This window comes from Scardinius erythrophthalmus (assembly GCF_964197995.2).
Source record: "Scardinius erythrophthalmus genome assembly, chromosome: 5".
NCBI classification, from domain to species: Eukaryota; Metazoa; Chordata; class Actinopteri; order Cypriniformes; family Leuciscidae; genus Scardinius; species Scardinius erythrophthalmus.
The window spans coordinates 27,135,894-27,151,568 of record NC_138225.1 but is presented as its reverse complement, the minus strand read 5'-3'; the positions used below and the strand labels follow the sequence as shown (position 1 = coordinate 27,151,568).

Sequence of the window (15,675 nt, the reverse complement as noted above, 5' to 3'; positions counted from 1 at the left end):
ACGGGCCATGTTTGGATCTTCCAACAGGACAGTGATCCAAAAACAAACATCAAAATCAAAACAAAAATGGGTCATTGAGCACAAATGCATCTGCAATGGCCATCCCAGTCCCCAGACCTGAACCCTATAGAACTGAAGAGGAAAAGCGCCAACGTGGATCTGGAAATCTGAAGGATCTGGAGAGATTCTGTATGGAGGAATGGTCTCTGATCTCTTGTCAGGTGATCTCCAAATTCATCAGGCATTATGGGGGAAAACTCAGAGCTGTTATCTTGGAAAAAGGAGGTTGCAAAAAGTATTTAATAAAAGGGGGCAAATAATTGTGTCCAGTGTGTTTTGGAAGAAAAAAAAACATTTATTTCATAATGTTCCCCCCACTTTCAATTCTTTAACATCAATAAAAGCATTTTTTTTTAAATAAAATATCAAAAGGATTAACAATGCAGATTTATTTTTTACAGCAAACTTTGATCATATTTATTAAGGGGGCAAATAATTCTGACCAGCACTACAGTATATGTGTATGTAGTCTAGTCTAGTACATATGTGGCAGATTTGTGACTGTGTGAATACAGACCATATGTAATAGTGAAACTTCCCCAGTGACCAGCAGTTCCCACCACTTCATATACTCCATTTGTAATCAAATAATAATGTAAACTCATCCACCACCATTATAACCCCCCCAATGGATTAACTACATGGCCCTCTAAAGGCATAAAAATAATAAATAATAAATAGCTTTAGGAAGCTACTTTCAAACTGTACACTGCCAAGCTACAAGCTATCCATAATTCAATTAAACTACTCTTTTGAAAAGTAGCAAGCAACACCACAAGTTATAAATAAAAGGACATAACTGAATTGAAGCTACTTAAGTCTTTTTTATGTAGAAATAAGAGCATCACTAGACATTTTTACTAGGACACAAGCCCCAGTAAAATATACTGTATATAAAAAAAACGTATAAATCCTTGTCTGAACGTGGATACTACTATACACCGACCTGAGAATCATTTTCCCTGATAATATTGCAGCAAACATGTCATTACTGTTTTCTATCAGTTGTTTCAAATGAACTGCATGCACTGTCTGAACAACATTCACTAGAATGAATAACATGGACATTTTTGACAAGCGTTAGTATTTCCTTAGCTTGCTCAGGGATAATTCTTCTAATATGACATTTAATAGCAATGTACAATTTTGTTATGCTACACTGCTACTTGTTGGACAAAGTAGCTTGCTACTGGAAAATCCACATTATTTTGAAAGCTGAGCTACAGTTTTGAAACTGAATTATATAGTTCAGTTAACACTGTCACCACTTTTGGTTAGTCACTGCCAAAACTGAAGTATGGAGTATATATATCCGTTTTTGTGTACCTGGTTTGCTGGAATGTTCTAGATGGCCGAGCTGGGGCTGTTTGGTGATTCGATAAATAAGTTCATCTGGTTCACTGTCCTGATCTGTAGAGGAGAGCTGCAGTGTTGTGATCTTCTTCAATGTGTTCTCATCCAAAACCAAACCCTTATTAACCACCACTGTGGGAGGAAGTCTGTCCTCTGAGAGAAAAAGAGATGGGATGTTTCAAAATAACATTCCTGAACATGCAACCTTTCAATGTCCCAAAATAAATTCTTGGCTCACCCAGAACACTAATGAAGAAAGACTGGTCAATGACTCTGTTTCCCTCAGGATCACCCAGGTTGAACTTAAAAGAGAAGCTGCCTCCACTTTCTCCCTTTTCATGAATGTATTCCACATGTCCTAACAGATGAGGTGCAAAACCACATGAGACAATGCATCTCTGCATAGAAATTCCCTATGGATGATTATGTATGAGAGAGAGAGAGAGAGAGAGAGAGAGAGAGAGAGAGAGCAATGTAGGAAAAACCTTTGTTGATGTCATCCTGGGTGAAGCTGGTGACAGGCCCTTTGACAGATATCTGATCCTTGTTTCTGCCTGTATTCAGCAACAGAGATCCCACGCTCAGGTCTTTAGTGAGGGTAAACCGCAGCTTAAGGTTATCTGAATCTATGTCCGTTCCTTTCAGATGCTGCTCTGTGATCTTAGATGAGGAACCTGCTGGGAGGAATGAGCAATGGTAAGAGAAATTACACAGGTATTCAGTCTAACTAGGTATGAACCTCAATTATTGACATGAAGTGTTTCAATTGGTGCAACATAATGAACGAAACTGCAGTGGTTCTTAGAGTGTGGGGCGCTTTTCTAGTTCACTAATAAGTCTGGAAGAGGGAGATTAAAATTGCATAATGGCATAATTTGGGTCTGGTCTTCACACAAAGCTGTTGCATGGCTTCAGAAGACTTTTTATGTGCTTATTTTATGTGACTTTTATGTGCTTCTCATCCATCTCTTTTTGTGTTCCACATATAAAAAAAAATACAGAAATGATATGAGAGTGAGTGAAATAGCTGTACTATTCCCCAAATATTGCTTTTGGAAAGTGGAATCACTTTGTCAGTAATTCAGTAATCCTAAAATTAAAATAGTTTTGTGACAAAATCATAAAGAAAATCAAACAACATTGTGGACCTACTGAAAAAAAGTTAGTTTTTAATGAAGAGTATAACTTTTTATTATTCAACAAAGCAGTGAAAACAGAGAGAACACATGCAATTTTCATTGTTTTTATTCTTCAATAAAACTGTTTTTCATCATTCAATAAAAAGTGAGAAGAATTTTTTTTCCAACAAAAACTAATATCACTGGCGCCTTCTTGAATTGCTTTTTTTTTAAGATGCTCTGGACAAAAGCAATGAATAATTGAAACAATTATTTAAATATACTGTATGTATTTTTTCATAATTCAGTATATTAAGTACAGACCATTTGAAATAATACTAATAGAAGATCTGCTCATGGTGAGGGGTTGGCCAGTATAGGGGACAGCATTAGTTTTTCTTGTTTCAAATAGCTGTTTTTTGTTTTTTACAGATTACTGTATGCTAGGAAGAAGTGATGTCAGCACTATCTCTCCATGTGTCGAGTCTATTTTTACACTAATTTCAGAAAGTGCAGTTAAAGATTGACAAATAATTCTGCACTAAATTACGCTATTATGAGGACTACTAAAAATAAGCATCCTAATTAATCAGTAACCTGCTTGGGATGTGTGCAAGGACACTGTAATGTAGTGTATCTTGACCTGCTGCAATCTGTAGTCCTCTGTTGATTGTGACTCTAGGGCCTTCTCTCTTCCTAATATCCATGCTGAACTCAAGACGGCCCATCTCTGTGTAGATGCCGTCTGTTACTGAAAACTGGATCTCATCGGTCCCAGAGCCACGTCCGTCAGGGGTGTAGACCAGCAGCTCGTCTAGAACATCCTGGTAGGTGAAGGTGGATCCCTGCTGAAGAATCTTGCCGTTCTCTAAAGGTTGAGAGTAAAACTGCCTCCTGCGAAGCTTCCCTATGGAGACACAAACACACAGAGAAACATTGCAAAGAAATGGACATTAACTACGTTCCTTCTCATTTTTTTTCCATCAAACACAGCATAAACACACATTTTCAAATAAATGTGCACTTGTTGACCTCTAATGGTCGCTCTCTATGTCATTTTTTGTACAGCTGCACTGCTGTCATAACACTCTATTTCAGTTCTGTCAGGTCCATTCCTTACTTGCGACTCCCAATAAAACTGCTTTGAACACCTTGACGTGCATCCATAAAAGTTTAACCAATAAAGCCCTGTGGGTCGTGGCCTTTCCATCGGTTCTCTAGTCAACGGCAGAAGCACAATGACAAGAATATCAATCAGCCACACAGGAGCAGGACGGAGCGTTAATGTGACAAATAATGGATGTTTGCTGAAAGATGGCCATGAATGAGCGACAGACTAGGGAATGGATGAGAATATGAAGAGAAATAGAGAAAGAAAGAGAGGCACTGACCATATGAAGGCTTCTTGGTGATGGTGAGGAGAAGCTCATTCTCAGGTGTGTCCTGGTCCAGCACGTTTAGGGAGGAGTTAGTGATGACAACACCAGAGTTCTCCTCCACTTGGATGCTGTTTACTGAGATAATTGGTACTCTGTCCTCCTTGCTGTGCTATAAACATCAAATAACATAAGTTGAATAACAAATCAGGAAAGAGAGAGAGAAAAGAAAGCTTTGAATCTGCGTCTCAGTGAGCCAGCGGCTTCAACCATCAAACAATTATAAGAGGCTGCTAAATGAATAAATAAAGTAAAACCAAAGAACCTGTATGTCTTTTAAAGTAATAGCAAAATGGATTCTGAAAATATATTCTGTAAAATATTCATCAAAGAAACACTGTGCAGTCTTAAACTCAAATTATTATTCTGTTTTTTTGCGTGCACTAGTGTATGCATAGAGCGCATCAAATAATAATTTGTATACCTATATATATATAATCTATGTACCCAGTTCGTACATTAGTTTGTCCACAAGTTGGCAAAACTGGCCTGGGCCATTACTTCACAGTCAAATAAGAAACAACAACAAACTGCTGGAGACAACAATAACAATAGACGTGTTGATGAATGCCTGTGCGAGGGGATCAAGAGAGAATCAAAGAATTTTTTTTCTGTCATAACTTCTGGGGAGAAATAGCGCAGACATTGGACAAGATGAAACTTTCTAGTGCACGTGTCAACCGCCTGTGTTCGTGCACACTATCAAATAGAGCAAACTTTGAAAGGCTACACATTCAGCTGTTTCAAATATACCTGGATGTCTATGGTGACATCAAAAGCCTCGGTTTGACTTGATCCATCACTGATGTAAAAGCTGAAGACATCCTGGCGGGTGTTGGCTTGGCGGATGTTTTGGACGTAGAAGATATGGTCTGAAGTGAGGTCTTCTATAGTGAAGGGGACGTCAGGGCTGATCACGTCAGATCCACCGAACAAAGCTGGAGACAAAGGGCACACCTCAACGTGTTGAACAAACGCCGCAACACTTGACTGTATTCTACTGGGAACAACATTTCTGGGTCTAATATCCAAACAAATAATTGTTCATGGAACAAAAACAACCACAAAGTGACTTTCTAGACAAAACAGAGAGTGACTGTCAGTAAAATATTAAAGAATAAATAGCTGTGCGGAACAAAAACAAATCCAAAATCATGGAAATGAAAGTAAATACATCAAAGCAGAAATCAGATTTTGCTTATGTGCTGCTTTGAGTGAAAAACATTTGTTTGTTTTTTGAAAAACATATTTTGTACAACTGTCGTTGGGTGTTTATGTTCCACCATGATCTGCACCTCCTTTCATCTTCCTTCCTCAAGCAGAAAGCCTGAATAAAGATTACTGCTTTAATCTGAATTTCACACATCTACAAATCTCTTTCACACCAAATGAGTGCTCTGCTCATGAATAAAATTACACCATCAGCAACTGAAAAAATAAATAAAAAATTCGCCCCGAGTGACTCAGAAAAGGAAACTAACATATAATGCTAGGTTATATATTACACATGGAGACAGCGCTGAGTGATTCACCTTTTTTTGTGTTCTCAATGTAGCCGTACTTGGGTGGGCTGACCAGCCACACCAGCAGGTCCTTTCTGGACGTGTCTGGGTCTGATGCAATGATGTGATTGGCTGAGAGCTGGACTCTCCCTCCTTCCTGGACCTGTCCATAGGAAACGCCATAAAGAGTTTCAAAAATGCTGAAAGAACCAGATCTCAAATTAAAGTGAGAACTATGCTCACCTTAATGCCGCTGCGGACAGTGACTACAGGTGGCTGCCTCTGGGTAGAGGTGATGGTGATAGTGAACATCTGGTTTTCCAGACGATTGTTCTCACCATCATAGACAACGAAGTGAAAAATGTCAGTGACAGGCTGGTTACCCGTTTCAAAGGAAGTAACATACCTATTTGAAAAGAAAAAAAAATTCTCACTATTTTCAACCTTCTTGAATTCTGAAATTCTTCTCAAATTCTGAAAGAAAGAGAGCTGGGACATATTAAACTGTTTTGAAAATGTTCTGAAAACATAAGTTAAATGTTCCATCTGTTTAAAAAACTAACCACCAGAGGATGACAGTCAAATATGGGCAAAGACATAATCGCCTGAGAGAATTGTTTATATTTCATCATTTTAAAGCAATTAAAGCAGCTTGTGTTGACATGCATGTTGAGCCGCCCCAAGCACTTCAGCTCGCCAAACATTTTACATGCCTCATTTATGGAGTCTATTATTAACATAGCAGAACTAAGAATGATACATTAATACTGGTAATGATCTGAGAAACACATTGATAAAAAGATCAGGCCACATATTCAAAACAACATGAATATGCAGTAAAATTATGGTAAGAATGAAAGCAAATACTATCTAAATTCAATTATTGTAAAATATATTAGAGTAACAACTGCTAAGAATAATAAAATACATAAATAGGCAGGGTTATAGTTAACTAAAACTAAAACCATAAAAAACCTTTGATACTTGTAAAATATATTTAAAAAAACTTTAAATGATTTTATTTTAGCATTTTCATTTTCACTTAGTTTAACTTGATGTACTAAAATAACTAAAACGTAAATGAAAATGTATAAAGAAATCAAGACCTAATGACAAAAATAAAACCAACTTGCTAAAACTTTAAAATTAAAATGAAATATTAATACAATTTCATTTAATAAAATATATTAAAATGATACTACAATAACACTGGATGCAGGGCATTTACCTGATTTTGTGGTTGTTGATGTCCTCCATTGTAAAGGATGAATATTCACTAAGTTCCTCATGGTCTGTTTCAACCTTGTTTTTGGTGAGGATCCCATACATTGGCATAGAAACTAACTGCACAAAAATTCTCTCATCTGGAGATTCATCATCCTAAAAAGCATTGACAATGCTTTTTATGCATCCTGGAAACTACCAATTTTAACTTTTATTTTCAGTCATTTTAAGAACATGCCATTCCTCACCATATAAGCTAAATGTGAACGCCTAATGATGGTGCTGCTCTTCTCCGCCACCTCCATGGATAGCAAGGCCTTCGGGTCACGTTTGGGAGCATCACCTTTGACCTCAGACACCAAGACCTGCACTGTGATGGAGGTCAGTGAGATTCCATCCGTCACAGAGAAGGTCATGGAGTCCTCCTCTGTGGTGAGACCGGCATGCTCATACTGCAGAACGTTCCTGGTGACGTCACTGGAGGTGAAGGTGTCTCCTGAGGTGGAGGAGAATTTTGATAAATAAACCAAAGAAACTGAAGCCAAAAAGTACAATAAAGAATCACACACTTTGAGAGAACCAAAATTGCTGCACCAACCATTGAGCATCTGGACCTGCGAGCCAAGGTCCACTCTCAGGAGGGTCCCATGCAGCGGCCCCTCCACCAGCTCAAACTCCAGCTCTTCAGGGGCCGTGTCAGCATCTGTCACCGCTAACTGTCGCACACCTACACGAAATGGAAACAAGCCCAGTAAGATAAAAAGGGGCACATTTTATGTTAATATTGTGCTGACTGACGTTTTACTGACATCTAGTGGTGTGGATGTAGCCTCATGCGAAAGGAAAAGTTTTCAGTTACCAATTGGCGCTTTTCCATTACCAGTACCAGCTCGACTCGACTCGTCTCGGCTCGCCTCGCTTTTCGCTCCGTTTTCCATTGCAGATAGTACCTCCACAATAGTACCTGGTCGTCATAGCGACGTCGCAGGAAACTGCCGTGACGCGACACTTCTAATCTTCTACGCGACACACACCCGCTACCCACACACACAGGACAATGAAGGAAATCGAGTGTATGCCGTTTTTGTTTTTGCTGTTTTTTATTCAGGATACTCCGTCTGGCACGTGCAATGCTGGCGCAGTGAATAGTGACGATTCTCTCCGACCAATCAGCAGTCTGCCGTGTTTTCACGTCACATTTTAGTATCGCCTCAGCTCGCTCAGAACCTCGCCGGAGGTGGTACGAAAAAAAGTACCTGGAAACAGGTACAACTTTTACACAGTGGAAAACCAAACAAAGGCGAGTCGAGGCGAGGCGAGCTGGTACACTGTAGTGGAAAAGCGTATAATGTCATCGTAGAAATGTGCTATTCACAGGAAAATATTATTTTTTCAATGGGTGTCCAACAACAGGGTCTTAACTGAGAAAAAATTTGTAGTTTTCAACTAGTCATGTGATCTCTAAATGGTGGCCCCCATGAGGTGACCCGCCTCATGAAAAATGAAATAGCTGAGACTTGAAGTTTCATGTGAACATGATTTGAAACGTTTCTCAAAGGAGCTGTTCAGTTCAAAACTTTAATGAGGTGTAAAACTTTTTAATGAGGAAAAAAAACATACTGACTGGACCTTTCAAATACTTATTCATTCACTCTAATTACTTTGTTGCATTACTAGTTTCCTTACCCACTGGTGTCCTGCCACCAAGGCTGACCTCCAGCACCGGATCCAGAATCTGAAAGACTGGCGGCTGCTGATGATTGGCCAACAGCAGAATAGCAAAGTCCATCTCTGGAGTGGTGTGCTCTCCATCAGACACTGAAATAAGAGAGCGACTCAGAATAAGTGAACCATGCACAAAAACACTGTTGATCTTCAACCCAGGTCTGTCTTCTGCACTTCAGATGAATGAATGCAACAGACACATGGAGGATGAATCAGACAGAAAAGAGTCAAAGAAATTTTCTCTTAAGCCATGACACAGGTTGTAAGTAGTAAGTGTCAGAGATGATTAAATTGTCATATTTGCATATTGAATTGTGGTTAGTATTGTCTTTCATGCACCTTTGTACAGTAATAATTTATAGCTGCCTTGCCTCTCCAATTGTTTTTGTGATTGTGTGTGCATCTGACTGCAAACAAAACACGGTTTGGGTGTCAAAACAACTGCACAGAGCTTTTAAATTTATCTTTTAAAAAGAGAAAATGGAAGTCTTTTTGTTGTTATGTAATACAGTTACCACACAAGAACAGTGGTGATTTGGTTTTAACCACGATTGTCATCAAAAAAGGATTACTCGTATTCATTTATTTTTATTTTACAGTAAACAAAACTAGTAGTTACTATGGTATGCTGGTGGAAATATTTTTTTTTGTAAGGCTAGACGCGATGAAGCCATTTCCCAAACCACAGTCACAATTTACATACTTACAATGCAAATGAGACAAAACAAAGACCTTGCACAGGGCAATGTAGGGCAGACAAACTCCTTTTAGAGCTGTTAGTAATAGAGTGAAATGGATGCTGAGTAACACTAGACTGGAGAACAGCAGTGTCAGGAGTCGATGCTGAAAGAACTGTCAATGAAATGAAATGAAAAAAAGAAGAATAAAAAGCGAACAGAATATCTGAATTTAAACTGTGGATGCAAACAGAAATCCAAGATCCATAGAGCCAAGAGTCTCTATGTTTTATGACAACGTTTGATGTTTTCCTTCAGTTAAGAATACATATATAAGAGAGGAATAAAAAGTTCTTTCAGCATCGACTCCTGACACTGCTGTTCTCCAGTCTAGTGTTGCCCGCCATGCATTTCACTCTATTACTAACAGCTCTAAAAGGAGTTTGTCTGCCCTACAGTGCCCTGTTTCCATCCAGACATAGAAGGGCATATGAGAAGTCACAGCTCTGATTCATGAGTGCTGCAAGAAGAAGATGGATGCACAATCGTATTCTGCTGTCAGGTGGAATAAAGCGTATGGATGGACATCAGAAAGAGAGAGGGAATTATACTCCCTCTTAGGGGAGAGAAGGTCCCATAAATAAATAACAGCAACACACCAGCGAATGTGGGATCAGAGGCACAGAGGGATCTGTACATGGCATTTGAGAGCAAGAAATGAATTCTGGGTCTGCTGGAAGCTTGTAAGGAAAGGGAGAATAAGTCAGAGTCACAAGGGGGTTACAGAGGTCAAAAGTGATAATATACCTGTGAAATGAAGGCTCACTGACTCTGGTAGACCTGTAGGAATGAAAGATTGTTAGTGGTTACTTTCACAAACAACTGCTAACAATTAGCAAGCAGGGTGAGAGATTATTTCATATTTAAATGGTTATGCAGAAGAGGGGAGTTTTACGACAAATGCAACGCTAACAATGCCTCAGCCGTTGGGTTTGACTGCTCAGAAGCACCAATTAGAATCAGAGTACTAATAAATAAAAAGTGCGCTGACATATTTGCTAATTAACTTCCCATACAAACTATCCGCATTTCAAATTAATGAGCGTGTCATTCTAGTATTGCATGCTTGTTACATTCATAGAGCACTGTAAAAAAAAAAAAAAAAAAAGCCGCTCTCCAATTAAAACTGTTTTGGGACTCAGTTTTCTAGTTGAATGAATAACAGAACTGTCAACGAATGAATTTGAGTTGTATTAAAACCTATTACACTACACTAAACATATTAAAATGTTTAGTCTCTTATGCTCAACAAAGCTGCATTTATGTGATCAAAAAATAACAGCAATATCGTGAAATATTTACACCTTTTTCTTTTTTTCTTTTTTTTTTTATTCCTGTGATGTTAAAGCTGAATATTCACTGCCATCTTTGTTGTCACATGATCACGCATAAATCATCCAAATATACTGATTTGGTATTCGATTTTTTTTATAAATAAATAAATAATAATAATAATTTTTATGTAGTAAAGTAAAAACTAACCTGTAAATGAGTACTGATAAAGTTCCTGAAGGTGGGACGGTGCTTGTGGGGGTCTGTAGATAATTTTGCCACTGTCTACATCAGCCTGGGTGAAGAGGCGCACCTGATGGTAAGGTCTGTCCCTGTGCTCCAGCGCACCTGAAAGAGGATAGTGACATCATCATGTTCATATTAATATAACAATCAATCCAATATTAGAAGCTCAGAAACAATGAAAGAGAGATTGTGGGATAAAGATTATTTATGCAAAACTGAATTAATATCCATGAGCTAAGCCATTTGGGTGCATCACAATCTTTTTCCACCGTTTTTTTAAACGTAAGAGAAGGTTCATGACCATTCTATTAATAATTGTTATTTAATCCAGATAAAACAACTAATCCATGAAAGGATATGAAACATATTATAGAACCACAAATGAAGCTTCTCACAAGTACCGTACCCTTGGCAAGTTCCACCTTTGAAATCATGTACTCTTTATTTAATGGTACAAAAAGGAGAACAAAACAAAACTATCAGGCTTCCATTATGCCTATGAGTGTCCTTCCCCTCACCCCTATGACAATAATAGAGGTTTAGTTACCATGGCCTGAGGTGAGTGCTTTGGTGATGTTGTAGACAAGCTTGTCGCTGGGCGTCTCAGAGTCAGTGAAGGAGAGAGCAGAGGGAGATATCACAGTCACGCGATCTTCCAGAGCCTGCGCACACACACAGCCAAAAAAATTTACACTGATCAAGACACTTTGTTTGCAGTCAACTGTCATATGCTTACCAAGACTGCATTTATTTGATATTTACAACTAAAACCATATTCTATTACATTTAAAATGTAATTTATTCATGCTGAATTTTCAGCAGTCATTACTCCAGTCTTCAGTGTCACATTATCATTCAGAAATCATTATATTATGCTGATTTGGTGGTCAAGAAACATTTCTTATTATTATCAATATAGAAAAGCTTTGTGATGCATTTTCCTCCTAGGATTCTTTGATGAAAAGAAAGTTCAAAAGAACAGAAAAAAAAAAAAAAAAGAAACAGCAGTTTCAAAGTCTGGATACACTGAATTTTAACTCCTATTTAACTAGACAGAGAATAATTTTGTCTTAATTTAGTCCTGCTGTTTGAATCTTACAGTAATCTGCAGATCGGCTCCAGGTGAGATCTGAGGCATGCCGGGGCTTTGAGGCATCACTCCTATAGTGAAGGTCTGCTTATCACTCAGAGTCTCTGGATAAACCTCACTTGAAACCTGTCAACAAAAGTACCCACTAATGAACAAACATTTATGAACTAAACAAATACCACAGTGCACATGTGTGTTTCCACTAGAATTGATTTATTTAAAATTTTTTGTGAAAAAATTGTCCGTGTGGACCGAAATAAATTTGGTTGAATTGGGGGGGGGCTCAAAAATCTTGAGCAGACACCACACAAATAGGATGAAAAAATACTTCATGATCACACAAACATCCCTGAGGACATAAATTAAACCGTGTTGGACCATTAAAACTAAAATCTTGTTTAATGAAGTCTGTGGCACAGGGTGCAGCCTCAGGCAAGATGTGAAGAGAAAAGAACAAACAAGACGGGAAAGCAATTTTCTGCAGGAGGACGAAAACACTGTTGTGTCAAGAGTCATTAGGGGTTTAAGCTGATGAATTAACTGTGATTGAATGTCCTTTAACGCTGCTTACACTGATTTGAAACTGGATTTGAAGACAAATTAGCTCATTTATACCGAAGTAATGCAGTGAGGCTGGTGAAGGAGAAGTAGGACAGATGGACAAATTGGCCTAAGAGTGTGAAGCAGAACTGAAGTAAAATGGAGAAAATAGTCCAATAGTGCGAGAGACGGGAACAACGTGTTTATCTTCCTAAGAGGTTTGTGTTCGCTTTGTGCATCACTTGTAACAGGAGATACGCTGATCTAAAAGTCTGATATTGGGTGTGTGAGAGAGAAAGAAAGAAAGGTACCCTACCATTCAAAAGTTAGAGGTTGGTAGTTTTTTTTTTTATCATTCTTACAAGGCTAATCCCCCCGACCCAATAAATACAGTAAAAACTGTAATATCGTGAAATATTATTACAGTTTAGTTTTACTTTTACAATTTAAAAGATTTATATTTTAATATATTTTAACATGTACATTTGCCAGTGATGGCAAAGCTGAATTTCTAGCATAAAGTTTAAAAGAACAGCATTTATTTGAATATATATTTTTTGAAACAATGTAAAAGACTTTCTGGTCACTTCTGATCAATCTAATAAATTCTTGCAAATTTTTCTTAAAAAAAAAAAAAAAACACCCAGCCACCCCAAAAAATCCAAACCTTTGACCGGCAGTGGATAAATGTGCATAAAAAGTAACATCTCCTGAGCAATCTTAATTCATATCAACACAATGTGCCCTTTTGTTTAGTGACTCTCAAATATAAATGATTGCAGTAAAATTTACTTCTTGTATGTGAAGAGCATCAAAATTGGATCCAAATTTTATTAATATCAAATATCAAATTGTTTTTATTTTTAATTTATATATGTGTAAAATATGTGTAACAGAGCAGTACATCTACAGATTAAAACATGAACCCAGGCAGATGTTAACCTTTGATTCTACATACTGAGCCGCAGGGCTCTTGCTGAACTGACAGTATGCCTTGGGTTAAATTTATTGCGCAGTGTGTCTCACCTGAAACTGAAAAGTGTCTCTCTGTGTTCCAGAACCATAGTGTCTGTACCAGACAGTTCCTTCATTAACATCTTGCTGTGTAAATGAGCTGGTGGGTGTGGTGTCCTGACCATCTGGGAAAGACTGCCATGCTTCCACAGGACCATCGGCGGGCATAGACACCAGCACGATCTCTCCTAGACACACACACGTTTCCTTTAGAAAGAAGCATTTTACTGCAGTTCATGGCACTGAATTGAGTTCAGAAAGAAAGACAGACATAGAGTAAGGAATTCTAGAGTCCGATAATGATAATGATGATGATGATGATACCGTGTTTGGGCTGTCCACTCTCAGAATAAATGGTGTACAGGATTTCAGAGTCACTGGCTCCTTGGAACTGAGCATTGAGACACTTTTTAGACAGCTGCACCATTCCTCCCTCCCTCACCCAGGTCTTAGGCACTGAACGCAGATGAGGAGTCAATCCAACCTAAAGAGAAGCCATAATGCACCATTAATGGTATGTTTATTTCAACTTATAACAGCATGTAAAGTACCTCGTAATAAAGTAATAGTTTATACACTACTGTTCAAAAGTAACTGTTCAAATGTTTTTGAAAGAAATCTCACAAGTTCACCAAGGCTGCATTTATTTGATCAAAAATACAGTAAAACAGTGAAATTGTGAGATACTATTACAATTTAAAATAACTGTTTTCTTTTTAAATGTTTTAAAATGTATTTTATTCCTGTGATGGCAAAGCTGAATTTTCAGCATCCATTATTCCAGTCATCAGTGTTACATTATCCTTCCGAAAGATCCTTGCATTTTACATTGAGAAACATCAAGGCTACACTTCCTATGCAAGGAATCTTTAGATCCTGAGTGGGCTCTGAACATCCCAAGACTAGCTGAGGAGCTCATTGTGGTGAATAAGATCATCTGCTTCACAGATAATCAAAGACTTTCAAGGACGTGGAGAGATGAAAGCTCTGATTCACAAAGGAAACACCTTGGCACCCTTCCACCACCTTCCTGCTGATCCTGATCACCTCTCTGAGAGCGGGATGGATTTATAAGGCAAGGTTTTCACGGAAGAGTTCACTCATGGGTCAAAAATATAAACTCTCCCTTATGAGATTTTTGCTGCATTTCATGTAGTGCATTTCTACCTGATATGACCCTTAAAGATGACTTTAAAGTAAACTACTGTCGATTCATTCATATTACATAACACTAGAATACAACCAATTAATTTTGATGTTACACATCAAAATGAACCCTTTTTTCCCTGACAAAACATCTTGTACAGTGAAGTTGATACCTGGAAATATTTTCTTTCTTTCTCTAACTTTTTCTCGATTTAGAGATCAAAGTGTGGATAGTGCAGGTATTTGAGGTCTCCAGACTACATTAAACCAAGGATCATTCACCAGTGCTGACCAATTACGTGGATCAGGTACTACAAATGCCAAAGAACTTCTCTTCAAAAGGCTAATTGAAAGTCAGCTTCCTCATTTATCCCTTTTTGTCTTCATTGCAGAAATCCACATTACGAATCTTTTGAGATCAGTGACTTTGGCTCTTAGCGCCTTGTGTTGTGGATGTAATTTGATCTTTCCACTCAATGACATTTACGTGATTGCAAAAGATCTCAATGAGGCCTTCGTGCGATTCTACCCAATATAACTTGCTGCTATGCTACCAGTAAAAACGATGTGCTATTGATCAGAAAACAGAGTGTTCACCCTGAAATAGGGCTTCCATTTGTCAAAAGCTGCTTAGGATGGGAGATAAGAGGTTGCAGCGGGGAACAAGGCAGGTGTAATCGGATGACACTACAGAGAGATGTGTGGATAACTGTGTATGGAAGGGGGAAGAGAGATTGAAAAGAGCAAACAAAGTGCTGCTATCTGTCTAGACATCAGCAGGCTGAGGGCATGTCAAAAAGTCAGAAAGAAGCAATTTCAAGAGGGTGGTGATGATTATGTATGTAGGTATAGTGGGAGAGAGGTATGAGATAGTGGTGTTTACCCTGTCATGAAAAACACTTTACGCACAGCAGTCTATATCACAGAATTGATCCACTGTGTCTCAATGTGCTTGCACTGTCAGAAAAAAAAATTGCAAAATTGTACCTACATCATATTTGTGCCATATCTACTGCTACAGGGTACATACTAGTACCTTAATGTTTAAATATATGATCCTGTGAGGCAACGAGCACAGTAGTCGCAACCTCTGTATATTACTTTTCAGCCCTTGGTACAATGTGTATTGTACTTTGTTGCTGATGTTTATTTGGTTCTGTTCCTTAAACCTATCTTTGTAAAGCGACCTTGGGTGTTGGAAAGGCCCTATAG

At 38.2% G+C, this 15,675-nt stretch overlaps 1 protein-coding gene across 2 annotated transcripts in view; it reads right to left on the bottom strand.

Moving 5' to 3' along the window:
* Positions 1-15,675, bottom strand: part of fras1 (Fraser extracellular matrix complex subunit 1) — a 121,197-nt gene that overhangs the window by 26,278 nt on the left and 79,244 nt on the right. For both annotated transcript variants that reach the window (XM_081366311.1, XM_081366312.1), the window contains exons 30-46: positions 13,642-13,801; positions 13,330-13,505; positions 11,773-11,889; positions 11,221-11,335; positions 10,638-10,775; positions 8,380-8,511; positions 7,292-7,420; positions 6,942-7,189; positions 6,698-6,849; positions 5,713-5,875; positions 5,500-5,632; positions 4,721-4,905; positions 3,923-4,079; positions 3,175-3,438; positions 1,899-2,087; positions 1,652-1,771; positions 1,387-1,566 (exon numbers count right to left, since the gene is read on the bottom strand). In XM_081366311.1, the coding sequence (XP_081222437.1) occupies positions 1,387-1,566; positions 1,652-1,771; positions 1,899-2,087; positions 3,175-3,438; positions 3,923-4,079; positions 4,721-4,905; positions 5,500-5,632; positions 5,713-5,875; positions 6,698-6,849; positions 6,942-7,189; positions 7,292-7,420; positions 8,380-8,511; positions 10,638-10,775; positions 11,221-11,335; positions 11,773-11,889; positions 13,330-13,505; positions 13,642-13,801 (2,758 nt within the window). The remainder of the gene's footprint in view (positions 1-1,386; positions 1,567-1,651; positions 1,772-1,898; positions 2,088-3,174; positions 3,439-3,922; positions 4,080-4,720; positions 4,906-5,499; positions 5,633-5,712; positions 5,876-6,697; positions 6,850-6,941; positions 7,190-7,291; positions 7,421-8,379; positions 8,512-10,637; positions 10,776-11,220; positions 11,336-11,772; positions 11,890-13,329; positions 13,506-13,641; positions 13,802-15,675) is intronic.